Source organism: Lethenteron reissneri, chromosome 29 (assembly GCF_015708825.2).
Source record: "Lethenteron reissneri isolate LAM-NWPU_2019-01 chromosome 29, ASM1570882v1, whole genome shotgun sequence".
In the NCBI taxonomy this organism is placed as follows: domain Eukaryota; kingdom Metazoa; phylum Chordata; class Hyperoartia; order Petromyzontiformes; family Petromyzontidae; genus Lethenteron; species Lethenteron reissneri.
The window spans coordinates 997,508-1,023,857 of NC_083807.1; the positions used below are offsets into that span (position 1 = coordinate 997,508).

At 56.8% G+C, this 26,350-nt stretch overlaps 1 protein-coding gene across 8 annotated transcripts in view; it reads right to left on the reverse strand.

Annotated features, from left to right (window-relative positions):
• LOC133349119 (receptor-type tyrosine-protein phosphatase kappa-like) overlaps window positions 1-26,062 on the reverse strand; it is a 149,304-nt gene extending 123,242 nt beyond the window's left edge. For 4 of the 8 annotated variants that reach the window (XM_061562319.1, XM_061562318.1, XM_061562320.1 and 1 more), the window contains exon 1: window positions 25,324-26,060. In XM_061562319.1, coding sequence (XP_061418303.1) covers window positions 25,324-25,468 — 145 coding nt within the window. In that variant the 5' untranslated portion in view covers window positions 25,469-26,060. Of the gene's footprint in view, window positions 1-25,323 lie in introns of all 8 variants that reach the window. The other 4 variants (XM_061562321.1, XM_061562322.1, XM_061562316.1 and 1 more) reach the window with 3 other exon arrangements.
• Window positions 26,063-26,350: the final 288 nt, after the last annotated feature.

The window sequence follows — 26,350 nt, forward strand, 5'->3', positions numbered from 1 at the left end:
CACATGAGAAGAATAAGAAGAAGAAGAACCTGTTCAATAAGTGCATAGCAGAGCACTTACTGGCAGCTACGGCAGCACCATCAAGGCAAGCGGAACGCGAGCGCTGCGAGAGGAGAGGACGCACACGGGCGAGAGGAGCGCGTTGATGAGAAAACGCACAACGATTGACTCGAGACGCGAGTTGATGAAGCGATGTCGACACGACCCCCCTCCCCCCCCCGTGTTAGTGGAGGGAGCGCTGGGACGAGGCACTGGGGGCGCCGCCGGTCTGGGGGCCCCGGGGCCGGGGGAACGGTGATGGGGGAACGGTGATGGGGGAACGGTGATGGGGGAACGGTGATGGGGGAACGGTGATGGGGGAACGGTGATGGGGGAACGGTGATGGGGGAACGGTGATGGGGGAACGGTGATGGGGGAGAGTGCAGAGGGAGGTTGATGGGGGAGGGTCATGGGGGAGGGTCATGGGGGCTGATGGGGGAGAGTGAAGGGGGGTGATGGGGGAAGGTGAAGGGGGTGATGGGGGAGGGTGCACCTTGAGAGGATGGGGGGGGCAGTGCGCCCCCCCAGCTATGCACAATGTGGGTCGCATTGGTTCCTGCAGCTGTTTGGTCGCCGCCTTCCGCCGTGACGGGCCGTGTTTATATCGCTCGCCCTCGTTGTTCGGGGCAGTCTGTGGCTCCAAGGGCTGCCGCTGCTGTTGCCCGACTCCCTGCAGCCCTCACGCCAGGTTCACGGCCGCCAGTGGCCGCTAGCGCGAGAAGCACGGAATGGTCGCTGGGAAGCTCCAGATCGATAGGGTTGGTGGTCAGCACCACGCCCGTCCGTCTTTGTCTACCTTGTGGCGATGGTTACACATCGCACCAGGTACTCATTTAAGGCCGAGTCGACCTAGGGGAGGTTCAGGACCGGTACAAATATTCGTTATTGGTCGTGAGCGGGAATCGAACTCGTACCGCTAACCGTTACACTACCGCTCCACACAAAGACAAATATCCCCCCTATAGCCTTAAGACTGCTGGGGCAAGTGCTATTCGCGAGCATCCATCGAAAGCCGGTACACACACAGAGACACAGACGCACTCGCACGCACAGAATGAAACGGGCACAAGTGACAGAAACACTGGGATGGAAACGGGAAGACAAACAGACAGGCCGTGGGGGGGGGGGGGGGGGGCACCAGGGGACATAGCCGCAGGAGACAAAGATACTGAAGACGCAGAGAGACAAAGATCCATCGGGAGATTGCTAGCAGAGAGACAACGGCAGTGTTCGGAGACAGACGCAGGCGCGTCATCGTGCAAGTGGCGAGGATGTCCCGGCGGCCGAGATGTCGTCTACTGGTGCCGCTGGCTCCACGCGGCTCTGACTCTGCGGGGCTCCGGGCGAGGCCCGGGCCAAAGATTTCGGTGCGAGGGAGGAGCGGAGCCCCCACGGGGAACGCGTGCGGGTGGTGGATCAGCGAGTCCAGCGCGCACAGGGCTGGGGGGGGAGAGACACTCGACTCGTGTAAACATTGGCAAGGAAGGCGCCCTGCATTGTTTCGAGTTGGCACGGGAGTGTGTGTGTGTGTGCAAGTGTGGGGGTAGCGGTTAGCGCGCTGCGAACCCGCCAGACCCCATTTCGATTCCCGCTCACGGCCGACACCAGTGACCCAGCTTCCGATGAGTAGCTCGTGTGATGTGTAAACATCGCCACGAGGGATACAAAGGCGGCCAGGAGTGGTGTTGGCCACCCATCTTCGTCTGTGTGTATCAACAGTGGGGCTGGCAGTGCAGTGGTTCGGGCACAGCGCAAACAGCTCAACCGGCCATGGACCTCCCCTACGTCAACCCAGCCTTAAACAAGGACATGGTGCTGTCTGTAATCAGCAGTAGTTAGAAGACAACGGTGGAAATAAAAGCGGAGCTCAGATTTCGCTCGCAGCGGGAGGCGTTACTTATTTATTTCGACAAACTGTGAGGCTGAATAATGGGAAAGGAAAACAACTGGGAGTGAGAGAGAGAGAAAGTTAACTTTCTCTCTCTCTCACTCAGCCGTGAATCATCCGTGAACATTCCTGCCAGTGTGGAGTCTGGCTCCGAGGGATGGTGAGAGGTTGGGGGGAGCTGGGGTGGGAGGGATGGTGGAGGGAGGGGGGTGGGGGAATATGAAAGAGGTGATAGGAAAAATGAGAATGATGGGGGAAGATGGGAGGGGGGTGAGAGGGAGAGATGCCGAGATGGATTTAGGGAGGGGTGGTGAGTGGGGTGGTTAGTGGGGTGGGTGAGTGGGATGGTGAGTGGGATGGTGAGTGGGATGGTGAGTGGGATGGTGAGTGGGATGGTGAGCGGCATGGCGGCACGATGGGGGAGGATCGTGGTGGGGGGGGTTGAGGCGGTCTGCACTCTCCGCGCCTGGCACTGACAACTTGACCCCGGTGGGTGGGGAGGGGGTGGGGGGTTATTTGACCTCAGTGTTGTGTGTGGGGTGAAGCCCCCTGTCTGATACCCCAGCCCTCCACCGTCTCCTTTATTTGGGCTTTGTTTCCACGAAAACTTTTGGGCTCTCCAGATTTAATTTTAATGGCTCCTCCACGCGTGGCACCGCGAGCAGACGGACGCCCCGTGCCGAGGGGAGGCCACGGGGTCTCGCCGCTCAGGCGGCAACAAGATTTAGGGGCTGGCGTCTCCACGCCAAACAGCATCTCTTCATCTCCCCTCTCCCTCTCTCTCTGTCCGGCTGTGCCATTGCTTCAACCTGGTCTCGTGTAACAACTACCGCACACACGACCTTACATTATAATAATAATCTTCATGAGTGTGTTGTGTGACTGCGCTGGCGGTGATGAACAAGCACAATTAACAACGAGAATACAAACCGAACACTCCTCTCCCGTTTTCTGCCAGCGTTATTAGTCGATTGATTTCTCACGGATTAAAATATTGTATTTCACCTGTTTACTCTCTCGAGATGGGAGCATCTCGTTTAGTTGGGTGAAAAACAACGCACACGCGGTGAGGACTTCGTGCGGTGACACGTGTACACACACGCAGGACACACGCGGTGTGACACGTGTACAAACACACAGGACACACGCGGTGTGACACGTGGACACACACACAGGACACACGCGGTGTGACTTTGTGTGGTGACACGTGTACACACACACAGGCCACACGCGGTGTGACACGTGGACACACACACAGGACACACGCGGTGTGACACGTGGACACACTTAAAGCCACAGCGTACACAGTCTACACTTATACCACATCCACTGTACAGTGTCTGCATCACACATTTACTGCACTAAACAATGAGTTAAACCTTTTTGGTTTACATTTCATTTCAGAAAAAAAACTATCCCTAACGCATACATATTGTTGTTGTTGCTGTTATTGTTGTGTGCTGTCTTGTTTTTATCCAGATTTAAAATTGTCAAATATATTTCCATTTCAGCTGTCGACACGAGGTGCAGCTTAACTTTTCAAACTTGTGCCCGTGTCTAATGAATGGCATAACAATCGCATTGCACAGACACATACAAAGATCCCCCGTATAGCCTTGTTTAAAAGTAGACTGTTGGGTCAAGAGCTGTTAGCGAGTAGCAGCACCTGCGAAGGACGGCACGGCACGCGAGGGGTGGGTGGCCAGCACCACGCACGGCCGAAGTTGGCGATGTTTACACGCCGCGCACCAGGTACTCATTTGAGACTGAGTCGACCTAGGAGATACCCAGGACCGGTTCAGATAATCGTCAGTGGTGTTGGCCGTGAACGAGATTCGAACTCGAGTAGCCAGGTTCGTAGTGCAGTGCGCTAACCGCTACGCCCACCGCTCCCCTTTGAAGCCACAGAGACTTGCAGCAGTGCAGGGGCTCGCAAGCGTCGGGAGTGACGCGTGGACACTGGTGGACACCGATGGACACTGGTGGACACTGGTGAACACCGGTGAACACCGGTGAACACAGATGAACACAGATGAACACTAGTGGATACTGATGGACACCGATGGACACTAATGAACACTGATGAACACTAGTGGATACTGATGGACACGGATGGACACTAATGAACACTGATGAACACTAGTGGATACTGATGGACACCGATGGACACTAATGAACACTGATGAACACTAGTGGATACTGATGGACACCGATGGACACTAATGAACACTGATGAACACTAGTGGATACTGATGGACACCGATGAACACTAATGAACACTGATGAACACTAGTGACACTAGCGGATACTGATGGACACGGATGGACACTAATGAACACTGATGAACACTAGTGGATACTGATGGACACCGATGGACACTAATGAACACTGGTGAACACTAGTGGATACTGATGGACACCGATGGACACTAATGAACACTGATGAACACTAGTGGATACTGATGGACACCGATGGACACTAATGAACACTGATGAACACTAGTGGATACTGATGGACACCGATGGACACTAATGAACACTGATGAACACTAATGGACACAGATGAACACTAATGGACACAGATGAACACTAATGGATACTGATGGACACCGATGAACACTAGTGGACACGGATGAACACTGATGAACACTAATGGACACAGATGAACACTGGTGGACACTAATGAACACTGGTGGACACTAATGAACACTGGTGGACACTAATGGACACTAATGAACACTGATGAACACTAATAAACACTGATGAACACTGATGAACACTTGTGGACACGGATGAACACAGATTAACACTAGTGGACACAGATGAACACTAATGAACACTGATGAACACTGGTGAACACTGATGAACACTAGCGGACACGGATGAACATTAATGGACACCGATGGACACTAGTGAACACTGATGCACACTAATGGATACTGATGAACACTGATGAACACTAATGAACATTAATGAACACAGATGAACACAGATGAACACTAGTGAACACTGATGAACACTGATGAACACTAATGAACATTAATGAACACAGATGAACACAGATGAACACTAGTGAACACTGATGAACACTGGTGAACACTGGTGAACACTGGTGAACACAGATGAACTGATGAACACGGATGAACACTGGTGGACACTGGTGGACACTGGTGGACACGGATGAACATTCACCCCGACACTGTTCGCACATTCCCACGGGAGGGGCGACGAGAAAACTCCCGAACCCATTAATCGGTTAATCAGACGAGAGCTGGGTGGGGGGGGGGGTAACCCCCTCGCACCCCCACAGCCCCTCCCCTCACACCCCACCCTCCATGGCGGTTGAATATCATCACATCAGCATCGATGGAGCTTGCGCATTTGCTGCAGCTGTCACTTCATATCCCTGAGTGCACGTGTGTGTGTGTGAGCACGTGTGTGTGTGTTAATACGCGTGTGTGTGTAAGCACGTGTATGTGTGAGCACGTGTGTGTGTGTGTGTGTTAATACGCGTGTGTGTGTGTGAGCACGTGTGTGTGTGTGTGAGCACGTGTGTGTGTGTGAGCACGTGTGTGCGTGTGAATGCGCGTGTATGTGTGGGAGGATGAAAATGCGTGTGTGCGTGTGTGTGGGGGGTTTATGTGTGTGTCTGTCGGGGGAGCAGCGAGGTATGTACACGTGTGCGAGCGAGCGGTGGCACAGTGGTTAGGACATCGAGCTGCGAACCCGCCCGTCAGAGTTCAACTCGGGGCCACGAAAAACATTCAGTGGCGAATATCTGAACCGGAATCGAAATCAGGTTGGCAGGATTCGTAGCGCGCACACACAGCCCGACGTGGTCTTCAAAAGCCTCGAAACACCACTCATTTGTAAAACCCTCAATCACTTGTCAAACAAACCAAACATTATTGTAATTTAATTTTATTATTTAAGAAATCCCTCCTCCTTAAGCTCAAGCAATTTCCTCCGTTTGTTGTTGGCGAGGAGAGAGCGCCGCTCGCTCGCGGCCTGCTGTGTCCACGCACCGGGGGGCATCGCTCCGAGCCCCGCGCCCCTCCAAGGCTGCCGCCGCCGCCGCCGCGGATGAACAAATGGATGGGAGGGAGCGAGCTGGCCCGGCTGCATCCATCACGGCCACGAGATTCCTTTTGTTCGCTGCCTTGGCACGACCCCGCAGGTACCCACACAGGTGTGCGCTCAAACCAGCACCCCATCCCACTCCCCCACCCCTACCCGCCCCACCCCACCCCCTCACCTCCCCCACCCCTCCATTCACAACAACCACGACCCCCAAGAGGAGGGTGGGGGGGGGAGAGGAAACACCTGACAGGCTGGGGTCCATGGATGGGATGGGTGTCTCGGGTGGAGCGGTAGGGGTGGTGCCGGCCACCCACCCCCCTTGACTTCACGTTTTAAGATCGGGGGGCCTTTGATGGCGGGTTACGAGATGGAAGTGGGGGGTGGGGTTACTGGGAGGGTTCCCGAGGTAGGGATCAGGGGATGGGGAGCCCCAGAATCCCGGACCCTGACACGGGGGCTCTGAAGCAGGCGCCCTGGATTGGGCCACTCGGGCACCCATTCACTGGGGCCCCTCTCACACGCATCGGGGCCCTTCTGCGAATCCTCTCGGTGGCAGCTGCCAACGATCCTCCCCCCGCTGCCCTCCCCCACCACCACCCTCCGTGAGCGAGTCAGCTGACGCGCTGCTGCCACAGGGAGAGAGACGGACGGCTACTTTTAGTTTGTTTTGTTGACTTGTTGTTGTTGACCTGTTTGTTTATTTAAGGTGGTGAGAAAAGTCGGACAGGGATGTCACATATTTTCCTCCTCCTGCTCCTCCCGTTCCCCAATCATCGCCACCGCAATGCGACACTCATGGAACAGGTGATGCCCGCAGGTCGCGGAGTTGCAGAGAGCCCAGGGAGGCGGAGAAGATTGGCTGTGCGGGGAAAGTAGCAAAGAACACGGAGACAAGGGAGCAGAGGCAGAGGACCGAGGAAAGGAGAGAGAAGGAGCGGCATAGGAGGAGGGGCAGGCGAAATATTGGGGAGCAGAGCCATGAAAGTAGGGATGGAGCAGGTAAGTTCGGTTAAGCGGCGGTGCAGCGGTGAGCACTCTGCACGATGAACTCGACTTCCCAAGTTCGATTCCTGACCGCGGCTAACATCAGTGGCGAGCGACAAACATTTGAACTGTTCCTGCACCCTCCACCACCGATAATAACGATAATAACGATAATAACCCCTCTTCATCATCCTGGTCGTTTAGAGTGAATGGATCACGCGGTGTCGACACAAATACAATTCTACCACACTCACAAATCAGTGTGGTGAAATATGGCCAACCCACCACCACGGAGTAAGAGATGGAGGCTTTCATCCAGCAGTGAATTGACCATGACCTATGATAACGATGATGACAGGTTGGAGATGATGACGGGGTGAGGTGTCTCGTCTTGGGAGCGATGTGACTCCATATCTCCCTTTGAATGAGTCCCACTCTCCCCTCTCCCTCTCTGTTGTGTCGCGCATGAAGGGGTCGAGGAGGCGGGAGAGAGAGAGAGAGCAAGGGATCGACTCATTAAGGCGAATGTAAACACACGCACAAAGACAAAACGAAAAATATCCCCCGTACAGCCGTAACAGACTGTTTGGGCAAGTGCTGTTTGGGCAAGTGCTGTTTGCGAGCACCTATGAATGCTGGCACGGCACACGCGGGGGTGGATGGCCAGCATCACGCTAGGCCGCCTTTGTCTCCTGAGTGGCAAACACGCTCAAACATCACACCAGCTACTCACTTCAGGCTGAGTCGACCTAAGGGAGGCCCATGACCGATATGCATATTCGTTACTGGTGTTGGTCGTGAGCGGGAATTGAACCCAGGTGACCAGGTTGGTAGCGCGGCGCGCTAACCGCTACACTAACGCTCCCCACTCCCACACTCAGAATCCCACACTCACTCACGCACTCACTCACTATCACGACCACACTCACTCACGCATTCACTCACTATCACGACCACACTCACTCACGCATTCACTCACTATCACGACCACACTCACTCACGCATTCACTCACTATCACGACCACACTCACTCACGCATTCACTATCACGACCACACTCACTCACGCATTCACTCACTCACTCGTCAACACGACCACACTCACTCACTCGTCAACACGACCACACTCACTCACGCATTCACTCACTCACTCACTCGTCAACACGACCACAGTCACGCACGTCGCGTCCGCGCCCAGGCGACCCTTGCCCCCACAGCAGCTGAAACAACGCCCAAGCGGACCCTGGCTGCTGTCGCTGCTGCTGCAGCTGGACTTCGCTTTAACATCCCCGCGGGGGGGGGGCACTTAGGAGAGGGGCCTTGGGGATGGGGTGTGGGCAGGCGAGTCAATCAAGTAAACGTCATTATCAGTCGTGAGCAATCAACAATCCACTGCTGGAAGAAGACTGCCCCAAGCCAGAGAGACTGAATCCGGTCCACAGTTTGTCTCTCTCCGTCTCATCGCTGCTGTTGCTGCAACGCGGTCACATTCACTCAAAGTCTATGTTGATGGCGACCTCAACAAGCGAAACGCAATGCAGTTCTTCAGGAACTGCCCATGGTTGTTGAATAATGCACAAAGTCCGCGTGCTTTGCAGGCGCTGCTTTTGTTGTGGCTTGAAACGTTTCGCTGCGCGTGCTGGGCTCTTCTTCTTCGGTTCTTAATCACTTTCCGAAGAAGCTGCCCGGACTAAAAGTGAACGATGTTGTTTACGGCGCAGGCAAAGTCGCCTGGGCTGTGAGCTCTTGTTCAGAGGCGACCTGGCCACGCAGCGAAGTGGCGTGCCGCCGTCGTCGTCATTACTCTTGGTCATCATTTGTAGTCGCAGCCAACTAACATGAACGCGTGTTGATTCTAAATGTGGAGGTGGGGGGTATAACCAGAGGAGGATCCCGGAGGGCCAATCCACGCGACCACCACGGGGAGAGATGGAGAACACGCGGGACTCCAATTACACACCAGACATGGCCAGGGCCCAGGATCAAACACAGGCCATCTCGCCACCGGACAACACGCGTGCACCACCACACGGACTCTCTCTCAGCGGAGAGCGCTGTGCTTACAACAAATCCCATTAACTCATTTACGTTCAAACTCACCCAGAGCACTGTTGGCCCACGTGATGCACTCACGAACGCGTCGGTAGAGAATTAAGTGTCCGCCGCTTTAATATTTAAACGATGTGTCTGTGTGTGTGTCTGTGTGTGTGTGTCTGTGTGTGTGTCTGTGTGTGTGTCTGTGTGTGTGTCTGTGTGTGTGTCTGTGTGTGTGTCTCTGTGTGTCTGTGTGTGTGTCTGTGTGTGTGTCTGTGTGTGTGTCTGTGTGTGTGTCTGTGTGTGTGTCTGTGTGTGTGTCTGTGTGTGTGTCTGTGTGTGTGTCTGTGTGTGTGTCTGTGTGTGTGTCTGTGTGTGTGTATCAATTACTACACATTTAGACGACGCGTGGGATCTCCCACTTGCCCCCACCCCCAATCAAGCACGCACCCTACCCCCTCCCCGCCTCCCCCTGCTCCCCCAGTACCAATTGCTGCCCAGCCCCTAATGGACAGAGACACTAATGGGAGGGAGAGTTCGGCGCCGATCCCGGAGCTGACGCACTCGGTAACTTGCCCTGACGGCACCAGGTGAGGGGATGGGGGTGTACTGAGGGGATGGGGGTGTACTGAGGGGATGGGGGTGTACTGAGGGGGGGGGGGGTACGGAACGGGGTAGATAGGGGAGGGGGGTAGATAAGGGAGGGGGGTAGGGAGAGGAGAGAGTAGGGAGAGGGGCAGGGGTAGGGAGGGGAAGGGGGTAGGGAGGGGAGGGGGGGTAGGGAGGGGAGGGGAGGTAGGGAGGGGAGGGGGGTAGGGAGGGGAGGGGAGGGGGGTAGGGAGGGGAGGGGGGTAGGGAGGGGAGGGGAGGGGGGTAGGGAGGGGAGGGGGGGTAGGGAGGGAGGGGAGGGGGGGTAGGGAGGGGGAGGGGAGGGAGGGAGGAGAGAGGAGGAGGGGAGGTGAGGGTGAGGGGGGATGAGAGGGGGGATGAGAGGGGGGATGGGAGGGGGATGGGAGGGGGGATGGGAGGGGGTAGGGAGGGGAGGAGAGGGGGGTAGGGAGGGGAGGGGAGGGTGAGGTGAGGGTGAGGGGGTGGTGAGGAGCGCAGGGAGATTTGGAAAGAGCGACTCCGAGGAGGAGTCGTTGGGCAGCTCGATGCGGGAGGCTCCCACCGATCCCCAGCCGGCGTCACCCCCCCAGGCGTCGTCTCTGCCGAGTCACGTGGCTCGCGAACCACACTTGCCCCCCACCATTCTCTAAAAAGTACATATGCATACATACACGACGACGCGCCCATACACATACCAAAGACAAATACCCCCCGTATAGCATCAACATACTTTTGGGGCACGTACTGCGAGCGGCCACCTATGCAGGCCGGAACGGCAGACAAGGGGGTGTGTAGGTGGGCAGCCCCATGACCGGCCGCTTTTGTCTACACACCGCACCAGGTACTCATTTGAGGCCGAGTCGACCTAGAGGAGGAGGCCCAGGACACAGGTTTAGATAATCGACACTGGTGTCGTTGACCGTGAGAGCGGAAATCGAACTCGGATCGCCGAGTTCGTAGCGCAACGCGATAACCGCTGCCCCAAACGACGCATCGCCATGCGCACAAGGAGCGTGCTCAGGATCCGTGCCGCTTGTGCAGCGATTTAGCAGAGCGAGCAGGAGCGAGGACGGTGTGGGGGAGGGGCGGCGGTGGGGGCCGGGGAGCCAGGGGGCGGGGGGCATTCACAGCCCGGGATCGATACCCCTGGAGAGAGGAAGGACGCGTTGCGCGCTTCTCCCCGGAGCCCCCCCCCACCCATGAGTTATGGGCGAAACCTCAGAGAGAGTCGCCCCCCACCCCCTGCCCACCGTACAACTCCACGCGCCCTTCGTGGTCACGGCGCTGCCGATGAGACCGGACGGAGGCGAACGCCGGGCGCAGGGGGTTGTCGTTCAGCTCCGGTGAAGGCGAAGCTCCCAGTTCCTTCCCGTCACCACACGAATATCCTCCAGGGCACCCCACGCGTGCCTCCCCGCATGCACAGACAGAGGCACAAAGGCGGCCCTGGCCACACCCCCCCCCCCCCACCGCTGGCCACCCAATAAGGTATCACTACGATGCCGCTTGTTTCGTCAGGAAAGCCTCACCGAGTCTCGCGACCCTTTTTCAGGAGGACCCTGCCGAGGGTGGGCCGTGATCGCTACGCACGGCCACAACTGAGTCATTTGCGGTGTAACTTTTTCAAAATGGAGAAAAATGTAAACAGGCGGCCGCTTACAGCACTTAACCCAACAGTCTGCACCGCGCTATACGGGGGACTTTTGTCTTTGTATGCGGCGGGTCGTGACGCAGTGGGCGCTACAGCAGCCCGGACCCGGGCCGCACGAGTTCAGCCCCCCCGCCACCACACGTGGGGGGGGGGGGGGAGCGGTGGCGCAGTGGTTGGCGCGCTACTCTGCGCGGCTACGAACCCAGGGACCCGAGTACGATCCCCGCTCACGGCCACCACCATCGGCGAGGACTGTCTGATCCGGTTCTGGGCTTCCCCCTAGGTCTACTCGGCCTTAAATGAGTACCTGGTGCGATGTGTAAACATCGCCACCGGGGAGACAAAGGCGGCCGGGTGGGGTGATGGCCTCCCCATCCCCTCTTGTGCCGCGCCGGCCATCACAGGTGCTAGTCGCTAACAGCACTTGCCCCAACAGTCTGTTGAGACGACGAGGATGATCTTTGTCTTTGTCTGTGTTTGTCAATATGTCCACGTGGAACAGGTTTGGCAATCACGGCTCTTGTTCTCACAGCATGCGCCGCGGAGCGCATGGGCCCTTAACGGGGATAATTAGAAACTTAAAGGGTAATCTGACTCCACTTGATTGCTCCAATTACCGCTCTGTAAGTGAACGTGTATGCACTCGCGTGTAATTACTATGGGGCTCTAGTCGCTCCGTCTCCCACTCTCCCGACACCTCCAACCCCTTCTCGAGACTCCGAGACCCCGACAAGGACAGTTAGACCCCGAATACAACACTCAGACCCATAATGCAACATTCAGACCCATAATGCAACACTCAGACCCCTACAAGAACACTAACCCCTACAAGAACACAGAGACCCCTACAAGGACAGTTAGACCCCGAATACAACACTGAGACCCCTAATGCAACATTCAAACCCATAATGCAACACTTAGACACCTGCGCAGGCATTGACACCCAAACGCAAACTTGAGGCCCCGAATACGACATTGAGACTCTGACAAGGACAATTAGATCCAAAAACCCACAAGCTGAGACACGTGATATAACATTGGGATTATCCCTTGAACGTTGAAAACCCTCATATAACACACGGGGAGCCTAATAGGGCAATGAGACCTCCCACGAGTACAGTTCTTGGACGATGACGCCACCAAATGGGACATTGAGATCTCCTAAACAGGACACTGCAGACTCCTATGACACCCACGCTCCTGGGAAAGACATGCGGACTCCAACTATGACACCGAGACACGACCTGAAACAGCGAGTTCCCTGCTGGGGTCCCCGAGATCCCCAATGCTGTGTCCGCTGCTGGGAGTCGGGATATATAGCGGGGGGGGGGGGGGTCTACACAAGGCAAGGAGTGCGTACCTCTCGCCACAGATGTGACGATGCGAGGCAATCGATGTCTGCCCGCTCGGGTGAACGATCTATTTGGCGAGGGAGGAAGAGTTGTTTGTTGTTGCTGTTTAATTAAGAGGTTTGATTTGACACGGCTTAATTAGACACGCAACGACCAGGAACAAACCCGAGGCACGCTCATCGGAGGTGACACCATAGCCTCACACAGAGACCCATCGACTTACAGAGATACATTCACACAGAGACCCATAGACTTACAGATATACATTCACACAGAGACCCATCGACTTACAGATATACATTCACACAGAGACCCATCGACTTACAGATATACATTCACACAGAGACCCATAGAGTTAGAGATACATTCACACAGAGACCCATAGAGTTAGAGATACATTCACACAGAGACCCATCGACTTACAGATATACATTCACACAGAGAACCATCGACTTACAGATATACATTCACACAGAGACCCATCGACTTACAGATATACATTCACACAGAGACCCATCGACTTACAGATATACATTCACACAGAGACACATCGACTTACAGATATACATTCACACAGAGACCCATCGACTTACAGATATACATTCACACAGAGACCCATCGACTTACAGAGATACATTCACACAGAGACCCATCGACTTACAGAGATACATTCACACAGAGACCCATCGACTTACAGAGATACATTCACACAGAGACCCATCGACTTACAGATATACATTCACACAGAGACCCATCGACTTACAGATATACATTCACACAGAGACCCATAGAGTTAGAGATACATTCACACAGAGACCCATCGACTTACAGATATACATTCACACAGAGACCCATCGACTTACAGATATACATTCACACAGAGACCCATCGACTTACAGATATACATTCACACAGAGACCCATAGAGTTAGAGATACATTCACACAGAGACCCATCGACTTACAGAGATACATTCACACAGAGACCCATCGACTTACAGAGATACATTCACACAGAGACCCATCGACTTACAGAGATACATTCACACAGAGACCCATCGACTTACAGAGATACATTCACACAGAGACCCATCGACTTACAGAGATACATTCACACAGAGACCCATAGAGTTACAGATATACATTCACACAGAGACCCATCGACTTACAGATATACATTCACACAGAGACCCATAGAGTTAGAGATACATTCACACAGAGACCCATAGAGTTAGAGAATAGATATACATTCACACAGAGACCCATAGAGTTAGAGATACATTCACACAGAGACCCATCGACTTACAGATATACATTCACACAGAGACCCATAGAGTTAGAGAATAGAGATACATTCACACAGAGGCCCATAGAGTTAGAGATACATTCACACAGAGACCCATCGACTTACAGATATACATTCACACAGAGACCCATCGACTTACAGATATACATTCACACAGAGACCCATAGAGTTAGAGAATAGAGATACATTCACACAGAGACCCATAGAGTTAGAGATACATTCACACAGAGACCCATCGACTTACAGATATACATTCACACAGAGACCCATCGACTTACAGATATACATTCACACAGAGACCCATAGAGTTAGAGAATAGAGATACATTCACACAGAGACCCATAGAGTTAGAGATACATTCACACAGAGACCCATCGACTCGCACACAGATCCATAGAGTCACAGATATACATAGTCACACAGAGACCTATAGTGTCACAGAGATCCATAGACGCACCGAGACCCATCGAGTTAGAGAGGAGCACAGTCACACAGAGGAGCTGAAATGCCCACAACACAAATTATGACATTAACTACAATGCTTGATAATGTTGCTGTATTTGTTTTAATTTAAGAACGTGTGATTACGCCTCTATTCGTACACACAAATGCAACTGTGGCCTTAATCAATTCCGCTCATTATCGTGACGACGCTCACTGCTGGGCAAATGATCGCTGGGGATGAGGGGCGGGGCCAGGGCTCTCGGGAGGGGGGGGGCACGGGAAAGGGGTGGGAGAGGCTGCATGGGACGTGATGGTGATCGTGAATAGTCACCTACGGATCTTTATCAATCCACTGCTGGATGAAGGCCTTCCCATGCCGAGTCAATCATCTATACTTCACCACGCTACACTTCACCACGCTTGTCAGTACGGGTTGGGGGAGGGAGGGGGGGCACGCCACTGGTGTCAGCCGTGACCCTGATTCGACATCAAGTTGCCGGGTTCAGAGAGTAGAGCGCTAACCACTGCGCCACCGCTCCACAAGGGAAGTGAATCAAGCTGAAAACAATCGCGACGGCGGCAGCGACGGCACAGACGCTCCGGGCTGGGGAGGGGGAAGCGGGGACGTTGGCTGGGGGGAGGGAGGATGGAGGGGGGTAGCGGTGGTTCGGGGGTTGATGGACCCCCCCCCACACACACAGCCGCTTCAGGGGTCTGTGTGGGGGGGTGGGGGGGGCTGTGTGGGGGGGTGGGGGGGGCTGTGTGGGGGGGTGGGGGGGGCTGTGTGGGGGGGTGGGGGGGGGCTGTGTGTGGGGGGGGGGGGCTGTGGGGGGGGGCTGTATGGGGGGGGCTGTATGGGGGGGGGGGGCTGTGTGTACGTGCAGTGTATACGTGCAGTTTGTACGTGCTGTGTATACGTGCAGTGTGTAGTGATGTGTGTAGGTGCAGTGTGTACGTGCAGTGTGTACGTGCTGTGTATACTTGCAGTGTGTACGTGCAGTGTGTACGTGCAGTGTGTACATGCAGTGTGTGTCGGGCGTGGAGCTGGCCACCCACTCCAGCCTTGTGTCACGTGCTCGCTAACAGCACTGAACTACCCCAAACGTCTGTTAAGGCTCTAGGCCGGATCTTTTTGCCTTTGTGTGTATCTTGAGTGTCACTGCGAGTTGTCGCCTGTGTCTGCGTGTCAATGTGTGTGTGTGTCTTTCTGGGAGTGTTTGTCTGTACGTATGTGTGTCTAGAGATGATCGCTAACAGCACTTAACCAAAAAGTCTGTGGGGGCTATACACGTGGTATCTTTGTGTATATTTGTGTGTGTCTGTATGTGTCTGTACGTGTATCTGTGTGTCTGTATGTACGTGCGTGTGTTTTTCTGGAGGCATGTTTGTATGTGTGTCTGTCTTTATGTCTATGTGTTTTTACGAGTCTTTGTGTCTGTACGTGTGTATCTGAGTGTGTATCGCTGTGTCTATGTGTATATGTACGTGTCTTTGTATGTTTGTGTGTATTAATCTGTGTCCGTGTGTTACTTTGCATGTGTATGTCTGTCTGTCTATGTGTCTGTATGTGTGTGTCTGTTTGTGTCTGTGTCCGTATGTATGTGTATCTGTATGTTTGTCTGTACGCGTGTCTGTACGTGTCTTTGTCTTTATGTCTATGTATCTTTACGTGTCTTTGTGTTTGCATGTGTGTGTGTCTTTGTGTGTGTGTGTATGTGTGTGTCCGGGCTCGCTCCATGTATGGTGGGGAGCGGTGGTGTAGCGGTTAGCGCTACGCTGCGCCACGAACCTGGCCACCCAGGTTAGATTCTCGCTCACGGCCAACACCAGTGACGATGATCTGAACCGGTTCTGGGCCTCCCCTAGGTCGACACAGCCTCAAATGAGTACTTGGTGCGGTGTGTAAACATCGTCACTGAGGAGACAAAGGCGGCCGGGCGTGGTGTTGGCTCCCCCTTGTGTGCCGTGTCAGCCTTCATAGTTGCTTGCTAACGGCACTTGCCCCAACAATCTGTTAAGGCTATGTGTATGTGTGTCTGTATGTATGTGTTTGTCTTTGACTATGTATATGTGTCTGTGCGTGTCTTTGTCTCTATGTGCGTGTGTGCGTCTGTGGGCTCCAGAAGCGAGCGCTGCCGGGAGTCTTCCTCGCCGATGCTCGAATCCTCCTTTCTTGTTAAATTAAATATGCATCGAATTCGCGCCACGTAACGCCTACAAAGCCGTCCCCGCGTTAAGGTCCCCGCGGGGGTGTGATCCCCCCCCCCACCCCATCCACCCCCCGTTCCCCATTCCTCCCTCCATGGGGTCTCTCGCTCAGATCCCCGCACCATCTCTCTCTCCACTCGAGGGCAATCTTACCCACCACCCCCCACCACACCACCACCACCCCTCACAATGCCCCTCTCTTGATCACCCAACCCGCACCTTGCCCCCCCCCCCCGGGCCCCCAGCACATTACAGCCGGCACGTGACTGGCCCCACCGTCACGTGCCGGTGATTAACTCGCGCGCCGCTCATTGAGAGCGGACTCCCGCTCGCTGCCTTCCCGCTTCCCGTCCCTCCACATCAAACGTACACGCGGCAGTTGTTGTGCTCTTTCCCCGTTACACGGTCCCGTCATCTGGAACGTGCATAATTCCAGCAGAATTGGTTGGTTCATCGTCATCGTCGCCCCGACACTGCGACGTGTATGGGATCGCGACGTGTACGGGATCGCGCCGATGCTGCCGCCACGATTCTCCAAGAATCTCCCACAGACCCCGAAGGAGGCTGGCGAAGAGAGTGGAACAACGCGGACGTCCGAAATAAGACCCACACGTCATCGCTCCTCCTGGCTTTGACATTCCTCCTCCTCGAAAACACCGCTGCTGGAACCATCGACCGCATCAGACATGTCTGTACGTATGTTGAACTTCTTTCGCACCGTGCTCATCGGAGGTGCGTGGAAGGACAACAAACTAGACACAAACAGCAAGGCCGATGCCCACATTTGCTTCGTGAGTGGGACATTCAAGAGGCGAGTCACCGCAGCCGTGCAACTGGGGCCACACACCACGGCCCGCACAGGGAACCCGCCGTGGCCCGTTTCTACGCAGGAGGAGGAGGAACAGCGACACGACACGAACTCTCTCACTCTCTCTGCCGAAGTCCTCTCGGTGTGGCCAGCAGGCCTCGACATGCCGGTTCGCCGGGCTTGGTAGCGCAGCGCGCCAACTACTGCGCCACCGCTCCCGCCGCACGCGGACACATCGAGCTCCCGAGCCAATTTGCCATCGTGCGCAAGAAGAGGATGCACGGCCTCGACATTCAGCGTCTCACAGCTGCACAGGGGCACCGCATCCGAATTTAAAGAGACGGACACCGTTCGATCTCCCCCGCCTCCTCCTCCTCCCCGTCCTCTCCGTGCCACCGCTCGCCCCGTGCTGCTCTCTGCCCCGTGCCGCTGGCGATGGGGGCAACCGGCGCTCAAAGTGTCCGCGTGCGGCGGGAGCGGTGGCGCAGTGGTTAGCGCGCTGCGCTACCAAGCCCGGCGACTCGGCATCGATTTCCGCCAACGACCAAAACTGTGGCGAATATTTAAAACCACTCCTGAGCCTCTTCTCGGTCGACTCAGCCTTCAACGAGTAGCTGGTGCGGTGCGTCAACGTTAGCACTGGAGAGACAAAGGCCGCCGGGCGTGGTGTTGGCCACGCACCCACTCGAGTGCCGTGCCGGCCTCCGTAGGTGGTCGCTAACAGCACTCGCCCCAACACTCTGTCAAAGGCTATACCGGGGGGGAGATCCTTTGTCTTTGTTTTACGTAATCGCTTTCAGGGTCGCGCGTCCCATCTCCTGTTCAATTAAATCAGCGCGGGGACCCGCAAATCGGCGTGACCCCCCCCCCCACCACCACCACGTGCCCCCCCCTACCACTACCTTTCCCGACCACGTGCTCTTCGCCCCACCCTCTCCCCCTACACTGGGTGCCCCCCCCCCCGGCTTCCACCTCCTCCCCCCGTGCCCCCTCTCCCCCCCTGCCTCCCAACTCGTCTGCGCCCATTGTGCGCGCGTCTCGCCTCCCTGTCGGGGCTCACGCATCGCCGCAGTGTCACAGACACGTGGGGCGTGGTTTACCAATCATCGGGCGCGTTTAGCGGGCAATTACCTTCTTGATGTGAACCTGCTGAACCTAAAGGATTAAGCCACAGTTCTAAGGTGAATCAGGCGGGTGAGGGGTGAGTGAGAGGGGTGAGGGGTGAGTGAGAGGAGTGAGAGGGGTGAGGGGTGTGAGGGGTGAGAGGGGTGAGTGAGAGGGGTGAGGGGTGAGTGAGAGGGGTGAGTGAGAGGGGTGAGGGGTGAGTGAGAGGGGTGAGTGAGAGGGGTGAGGGGTGAGTGAGAGGGGTGAGTGAGAGGGGTGAGTGAGAGGGGTGAGAGGGGTGAGTGATGGTTGGGTGAGCGAGAGGGGTGAGGGGTGAGTGAGAGGGGTGAGTGAGAGGGGTGAGTGAGAGGGGTGAGTGAGAGGGGTGAGTGAGAGGGGTGAGTGAGAGGGGTGAGTGAGAGGGGTGAGTGGTGAGTGAGAGGGGTGAGTGAGAGGGGTGAGTGAGAGGGGTGAGTGGTGGGTAAGAGGGGTGAGTGAGTGGTGAGTGAGAGGGGTGAGTGAGAGGGGTGAGTGGTGAGTGAGAGGGGTGAGTGAGAGGGGTGAGTAGTGAGTAAGAGGGGTGAGTGAGAGGGGTGAGTGAGAGGGGTGAGTGAGAGGGGTGAGTGAGAGGGGTGAGTGGTGAGTAAGAGGGGTGAGTGAGTGGTGAGTGAGAGGGGTGAGTGAGAGGGGTGAGTGAGAGGGGTGAGTGGTGAGTGAGAGGGGTGAGTGAGAGGGGTGAGTGAGAGGGGTGAGTGGTGAGTGAGAGGGGTGAGTGAGAGGGGTGAGTGGAGAGTGAGAGGGGTGAGTGAGTGGTGAGTGAGAGGGGTGAGAGGGGTGAGGGTGGTGAGAGGGGTGAGTGAGAGGGGTGAGTGAGAGGGGTGAGTGAGAGGGGTGAGAAGGGGGGGCGCTCTGTCCGAACGACACGCGATCGTTTTTAAAGGGACCACGGCAACACTTGGCCCAGCTGAGAGCTGCTCTCTGTGATTGGCTCTCGGACACGCAGTGAAGTTTTTAAAACCAAACACAACGCCGCCTCCCCTCCCCCACAGGCTCCCCCCACCCTCACTTCCCTCGTGGGCAGCTGAGAGAGGGAGACAACCTCTCTCCCTCCACTCCCTCCCTCCTCCCACCCACTCCCTCCCCCCACCCACTCCCTCCCTCCCTACTGGGCGTCTTGGTAGCTCGCGGCTACTGCGGCGCGAGCCTCGGCTGGGGGGGAGGGGGCGGGCGTGGGTCCGGAGCCCCCTACTACTCCCACAAACCGACCGTGGCTTCTGTCTTCTGTCGCACGGCTCGTGTTGCTGTCGAGCAGCGTTCTTCACGGATTTTCAGAGAGGGGGAGGGAGGGAGGAATTTTGGCCGATAAGACACCAGATCAGTTTGAGGGCCGCCACACGTGTTTTTTTTGGGGGGGGGGGGGATTGACAGCAGCACGATGATGATGGAGGGGGGTGGGGGGGTGTCACGTGTTGTGGATTGTCGGGGGCTGCACGCCAGGGGCCCTGGGGGCCTTGCGACGAAGAGCGCAGCAGCAGCAGAGCGGGAGACGAGACGCGACATCGGGGAGGTGGTTGATCAGGCAGGCGGTCACGTGGGGAGTAGCGGGGTAGCCAATCGCTGCTGTGGTCACCTCGGGGTGGCCCCCCCGCTGATGTTTGACCCCACCGCTGATGTTTGACCCCACGCTGATGTTTGACCCCGAGTGGGGAATCGAACTCGGGCTGGCCGGGTTCGTGGCGCACGCCTCCGCGGCTACACGTGACGAACGCCTGCAATCCACCCTTGAACCACGGGAACTCAACCCCCTCAACTTTCACTCGCGACCATCAAGTGCACATTCTTCAATCCACTGCTCGATGAGGGCCTCCCCACGCAGCACGGAGGGGGGGAGGTTTTAGTTTATTCTTCACCACGTTGCTCAGTGCGGGTTGAAGGCAGAGAGCGTAAGTGCGGGAGCATGGAAGTACAGCACAACTATGGATTCTGCAACGTCGCACTGCAGCGGCCCATAGCACCTGTCCCGTGCAGGGTGGTGGTCGCCTCTCCAAGCACGAGCCAGGCTCAACTCTTTGGAGATCTCACGAGATGGGGTGGGGGGTGCGGTGCATTCTTGGTGATTCGGTCATCGGCAGCAGTGATGACGAGTTACATCGTTGTCGTAGCGGTCGTTGTAATGGTGGTCTACACCAGTGCACGTGGCACCTCGTCATAAAGACACGTGCCATCATCAACCGCACCGCACTACACAACACGAGAGCACGTGTTATAGCACGCACTGCTATTGATTAATCCGTGAAGAGATGCTGAACGCGTCCGGCATATGGCCGGTAACTCGAGAACGAAGAGCAAGCAGCATGAGGATGAGCAATTCACGAAAATGAATTCGTAAAAAATAATAATCCCCCCCCACTTACAAAATGAAATCGTGTTGTTGGTGTTGTTTAAGCGAGGCAGAGGCAGTGGAGCTGACAGCGACAGAAGGGGGAAGATGGCAGCGGCGATTGCCACGGGAGACGCCTCTTAACTCGCAAAGCGAGACAATTCGAAGATGAGTCTCGATTTGAAGGGAATGAGAGCGAAGTTCCTTCTGCGTGGCAGCTCGCTCTTACTCAGAAGCCCGCGCAGGGTCTCCTGGGGAATCACCACAATCTCTCTCTCCGCTCTGGATCGTGTGATGTCTTCAGAATGAAAACTTTGGTTTGATATTGAAAGGAATCGCTTCGAAGATTCACGGAATTCTCACGGCGCCAACCGTCAACGTGCACGTGTGATGTGCAGCCGCGAGTCAACGCCATCACTCGCGCGCCCTGATCTCCGCGCTGACGAAGGTTCGCCGAAGGGGGCCCTCTCTCGCCCACCACACTGCTGAGTGATCATTGTTGATGGGGGGGGGGGGGGGGTGAGAGTAAGGGCGCCGCTGCGGCGAGATGTTAACTACCTCGCCTAGTCAGCAGGAAGTCGTGGGTTCGATCCCGACCCTGACCACGCCTGTATATACGCCTGTATATCTGAAGTTTTCGTGTCTCTCCCCGTGGTCGCGTTAATTTTTTCTCCGAGTCCTCTGGTTTTTCCCTCCACAATTAGAAGCATGCGTTCAGAGCATTTGACTGCCATGAATTTCGACATGATATAAGCCACTTCGTTGAGCTATCATTCGTGAGTGCCAGGTCGCTTCTGAAACCGAGCTATATTGCTCGGTGGGCCTTACCTGGTACAATAAAATAAAGTTCAGTTTTCGTTCACACACATCGATCGTCACTGATGCGAGCCGTGACCGACGATTCGAGCTCGGGTGACCTGCTGCGCCATTGCGCTGCCAACTCCGCGTCGCCAACTGCGCCGTGCGGGACGGGAGCGCAACGCCGGCGCTCCCCCCACCCCGTGGACGACCCCAAGGCTCCTGGCGACCCCGTGAGCAGTGCGGGTGCCGTGCCACCACGAGCCTCGCAGAGCCGTCGCCGCCGTCTCCTCCACCAATGAGCGCCTTGGCATTGGCACTCAGCCCATGTTTCCAGCCCTGAGCCGGTGGTGGAAATTCCACATTCACGTGGCGGGGGCGAGTCCATCCACAGGACAACCGCTGTTTGACTTGCCCAAAAAATGGATAACCATGTTGATCGACCTCGGAGGGCCAATGAGTTAAGTTAATCCCCCTAAGCAGAATGTGAACTCGTAACTTTCGCTCTACCGCCAAGGTGCGCATCTCCTTGTGACATGAACCTCGCCGGAACGACCTCGCCGGAAGTCCGGTCAAGTCGGGTCCTAATCTAAGCCGTGGGGCGGTGGCGCAGTGGTTATCTGCACACTGGGCGGTAATACCAACCCGGTCACCTGAGTTCGATTCCCGGCCACCCCTCACCCCCTCTCAGCGGGGTGTTCACCTTGGTAAACGGGTTCGCACCGGATTTCAATAAACACGACACTCGGCAGGGCCACACGTGACCATTTCCGTGTCGCAGGTTGACTGGTGCGGCGGTGGTGCACGTGGTGCGACCCCCTGCCGACAATCACCGGGTCCGATGGCAAGCTTGGGTGGACGGCCACCATCGTGCACAACAGGTGCTATAGGCTGCGACGGGGCGACGCTGTGGGGAGCCAGAGGGCAGTGCAGCAGTCGCCACTGTTGGAAGCGGACTATGTTCGAGGTCTATGCGCCCCCACCGTCGGCAACTCGCACACACCGGCGCGGTGGGCGAGCTGTGTTCACGTAGCCCCCCCACAAGTCGCACGGTGCGTGGGGGGGGGGGGCTTATCCAGCGGTGGATCGCGGTAAGCTCTGCGCCGGTGCGACACGCCGCAGTCTCTGCAGGCCGCGTGAGTGCAGCGCTGCTCCTCCACGGGTCGCGAGAGCCCCAACGTTTACCCGCAGGACAAAGCCGCCCCGTTTAGCCTCAACGGACTGTTGGGGCAAGTGCAGTCGCGGCGAGCAACTCTGAAGACCGTGCCGGCACACCTTTGCCTCGCCAGCGCTAACGTTTACACGACCCGCATCAGGTAATCATTTTGAGGCCTGAGTCGACCTAGGGGAGGCTCGGGTCTGGTACACGCGATCGCCACGAGTGTTGCCAGTGGCGCTCACCACAGGAACGCGCACGCCCCAGACGCGACACAAAACAGAGACGTGCACATCCCCCACAGCCTGCGGAGGCATGTCGCCTCCGCGGGCTGTTTGGGCAAGTGCTGTTAGTGAGCAGCAATGAAGTTGGGTGCGGATGTTTACACACCGAACCAGATGTTCATTTAAGGCCGACTCAACCTCCGGAAGGCTGCTCAGGACCGGCGTTCAAATGATCCTCGCCGATTCTGGCAATGAGTGGAAATCACACCCGGGTCGTCGCGTTCGTAGCGCAGTGGAGCGCGAAACCACTGCGCCACCGCTCCACCCAGGGCACACATCCACACACAGACGAGGGCCACGGCTCACAGACATTCACCGGAGCTGGCTCGCCCACCCATCACACTCACCACAGCGATAATAATAATAATCACGAGGAGGAATCCAACCGGAGGGCAACACGCAGAAACCCGGAGACAAATCCACGCGACCACCCTATCAGAGCCCCCCCCCCCCACATCGCCCGCTTGATCCCATATCGGACCTCAACCCTACCGAACCCATACTTCACCAAAGCAGCACCTGTTGCACTCGAATGCGAACAACCCTCGTTCGTAGAAACTAAACCGACATCAAATTGTTTAGCAGCTAAAGCCCCCACCGCGCTGTTGGCTATTTTTCCGAGGTGGCCTGGCCACGCGTGATGAAAGCTCATCGTCGAAGTGGCTGAACGCAGCATCATCATGACACGTGGGGTTAATTTATAGGCGCAGCCAGATAACAAACGCGTGTTGATTCTAAATGTAGAGGGGGGGGGGGGGGGGCAGAGAACAATCCACGCAACCACCCCGAGGAGAGAGAGAGAACTCGCGAACTACAAATGCAGCCGGCACCGCCAAGGTCCGGGGCTCGAACCAACGGGCCCGTGCGCAGTGGAAGATACCGTCTCTCGTGTTTACAGTCTTTGTGTAAACGGTGAGCTCGTGACCGGAAGCAGCTGTTTGAGATGTTGGCGCTGAAGCGAAGCTCGCGGTGGTTGCGGCTGGACAGGAGCACGCGGCTCGACTCTCCGAGAGGGGAGAGGGGGGGTGAGTTTTACTTCGTTTCTCGAGTTGCTCGTTGCATTATAATCTGTGGGGTGTTTAATCGATTGCATTCTCCACCACAAAGCCAACGCGTCTGGAACACGGAACAGCGCCTTACAGCAGCAATGTACAATGTGATGGCGTTTCGGGGTGTGAGCTTCTTCTTCAGAGCTGCACGAGAGAGCGGACAGATGAAGTTGGCGGTTGGCGACCAACGCTGTGCGTCACATTCTGATGGAAGAGTTTCAAAGCGCTGCGGAAGTCATGATGCTGCTCGCTGCTGCTGATGATGCTTAAAACACGAAACACGTCTCGCGACAACCGCTGATGCGGTGGGCTGTGGAGATCACCCCGCTCCCCTCGCTCACCCTCCACAGCTCGCTCACCCCACTCACCTCACCCCACCCAGCTCACCCCACTCACCTCACCCCACCCAGCTCACCCCACTCACCTCACCCCACTCACCTCACCCCACTCACCTCACCCCACTCACCTCACCCCACTCAGCTCACCCCACCCAGCTCACCCCACTCACCTCACTCCACTCACCTCCCCCTACTCACCTCACCCCACTCACTTCACCCCACTCACCTCACCCCACTAACCTCACTCACCTCACCCCACTCACCTCACCCCACTCACCTCTCTCACCTCACCCACTCACCTCACCCCACTCACCTCACTCACCTCACCCCACTCACCTCACCTAGCTCATACCTCACTCACCCCGCACACTTTACTTGACACTGGCGAGTGTAGAGAGGCAGTCACACACACTACAGTCACCAGACAAAGACAAATATCCCCGTATAGCCTTAACAGACTGTTGGGGCAAGTGCTGTTAGCGCGCACCTATGAAGGACGGAACGGCACACGAAAGAGCAGATGGCCAGCAACACGCCCGGGCCACCTTTGTCTCCCTCCTGGCGATGTCTACAACACCGCACAAGGTCCTCATTTGAGTCGCACGCCACGCCACGGGGAAAAGGAGTCCCGTCCCCCCCTCTCCTCGAGTCCTCCAAAATACCCCCCCACCGCCCCCCACCCCTGCCCCCCACCGCCCCCACCCCTGCCCCCCACCACCCCTACCCCCCACCGCCCCCCCCCACCGCACGAGGTCGCCCCGAGTCTCTGCGAGCCCCCTTCGCCTCCCCGACATCTCCGAGCTGCTGTTGACGAACCTGCGAAGTGAGGTCTGGCCGAGGACGCCGAGGAGACGCAACTCCCGCAGAGCAGCAGCACGAGCAGAAGGCGCCGGTGATGACGGCGATGATGATGATGTTGCTGCTGCTGATGTTGTTGTTGATGATGTTGATCGGGTTCCATCGTCACTCGAGTCTTCCTTCCTCCTCGTGACGACTTCCACTCCTCAACCACAGACGGTCCAGAGTTCCAGGAATTCTCTACTCCCCTCCACCACCTCGTGTCCACCACGTCGTCCTTCCCGGCGTGTCCCGAGTTCCCTCTCTCCCCGAGTCTCTGCGACCTCCGCTCACGGCGAGCGCGTCCGCGCTTCACTCGCTGCTACTCCTACTCCTCCTCCCCCTGCTGCTGCTGCTCCCAAAGTTGCCTCTCCACTCCGCGGCCTCTCTCGCGGGCGCGACCAGAGCGGCTGTTCCGAGAGACTGAAGTCGTCCCGAGTCGTCCCGAGTCGTCCCGAGTCGCCCCGAGTCGCCCCGAGGTTTCTTCAACTGCGGCGCCACCGACCCCGGTGGTTTGTTGTTCGCGGGCCCCGCGCGATGCCGCGCGCTCTCTCCTCTCTCGCTCGCTCCTCACGCTGCGCCTCTCCCCCTCGCAGCCTGATCGCTCCTCCCTCCGTCTCCCTCTGCTCTCCCCTCCCCCGTCTCCCTTCCCCCTCCTCCCTACCTCCATACCTCACCCTCGCCCCTCCTCCCACTCTTCTTCCCGCACCTGCATAGCTCACCCCTCCCCCGTCTCCCTTCCCCCTCCCTACCTCCATGCCTCACCCTGCCTCCCTCTACCTCCATAGCTCACCCCGCCTCTCCCCTCCCCTCACCTTTGCCCCTCCTCCCACTCTCCTTCCTTACCGCCTCCTAACCTCACCGCCCTCTCCCACCGCTCTCGACCGCTGTGCGCTCGCTGCGGGCGAAGTCACGTGGCTCAGCCTCTCGACTTTCGAGGTGATGAGTTTGATCCGGGTACAGGGAGAGGGAGGCAGAGAGATACGAGAGGAGGCCCCAGTGCCGT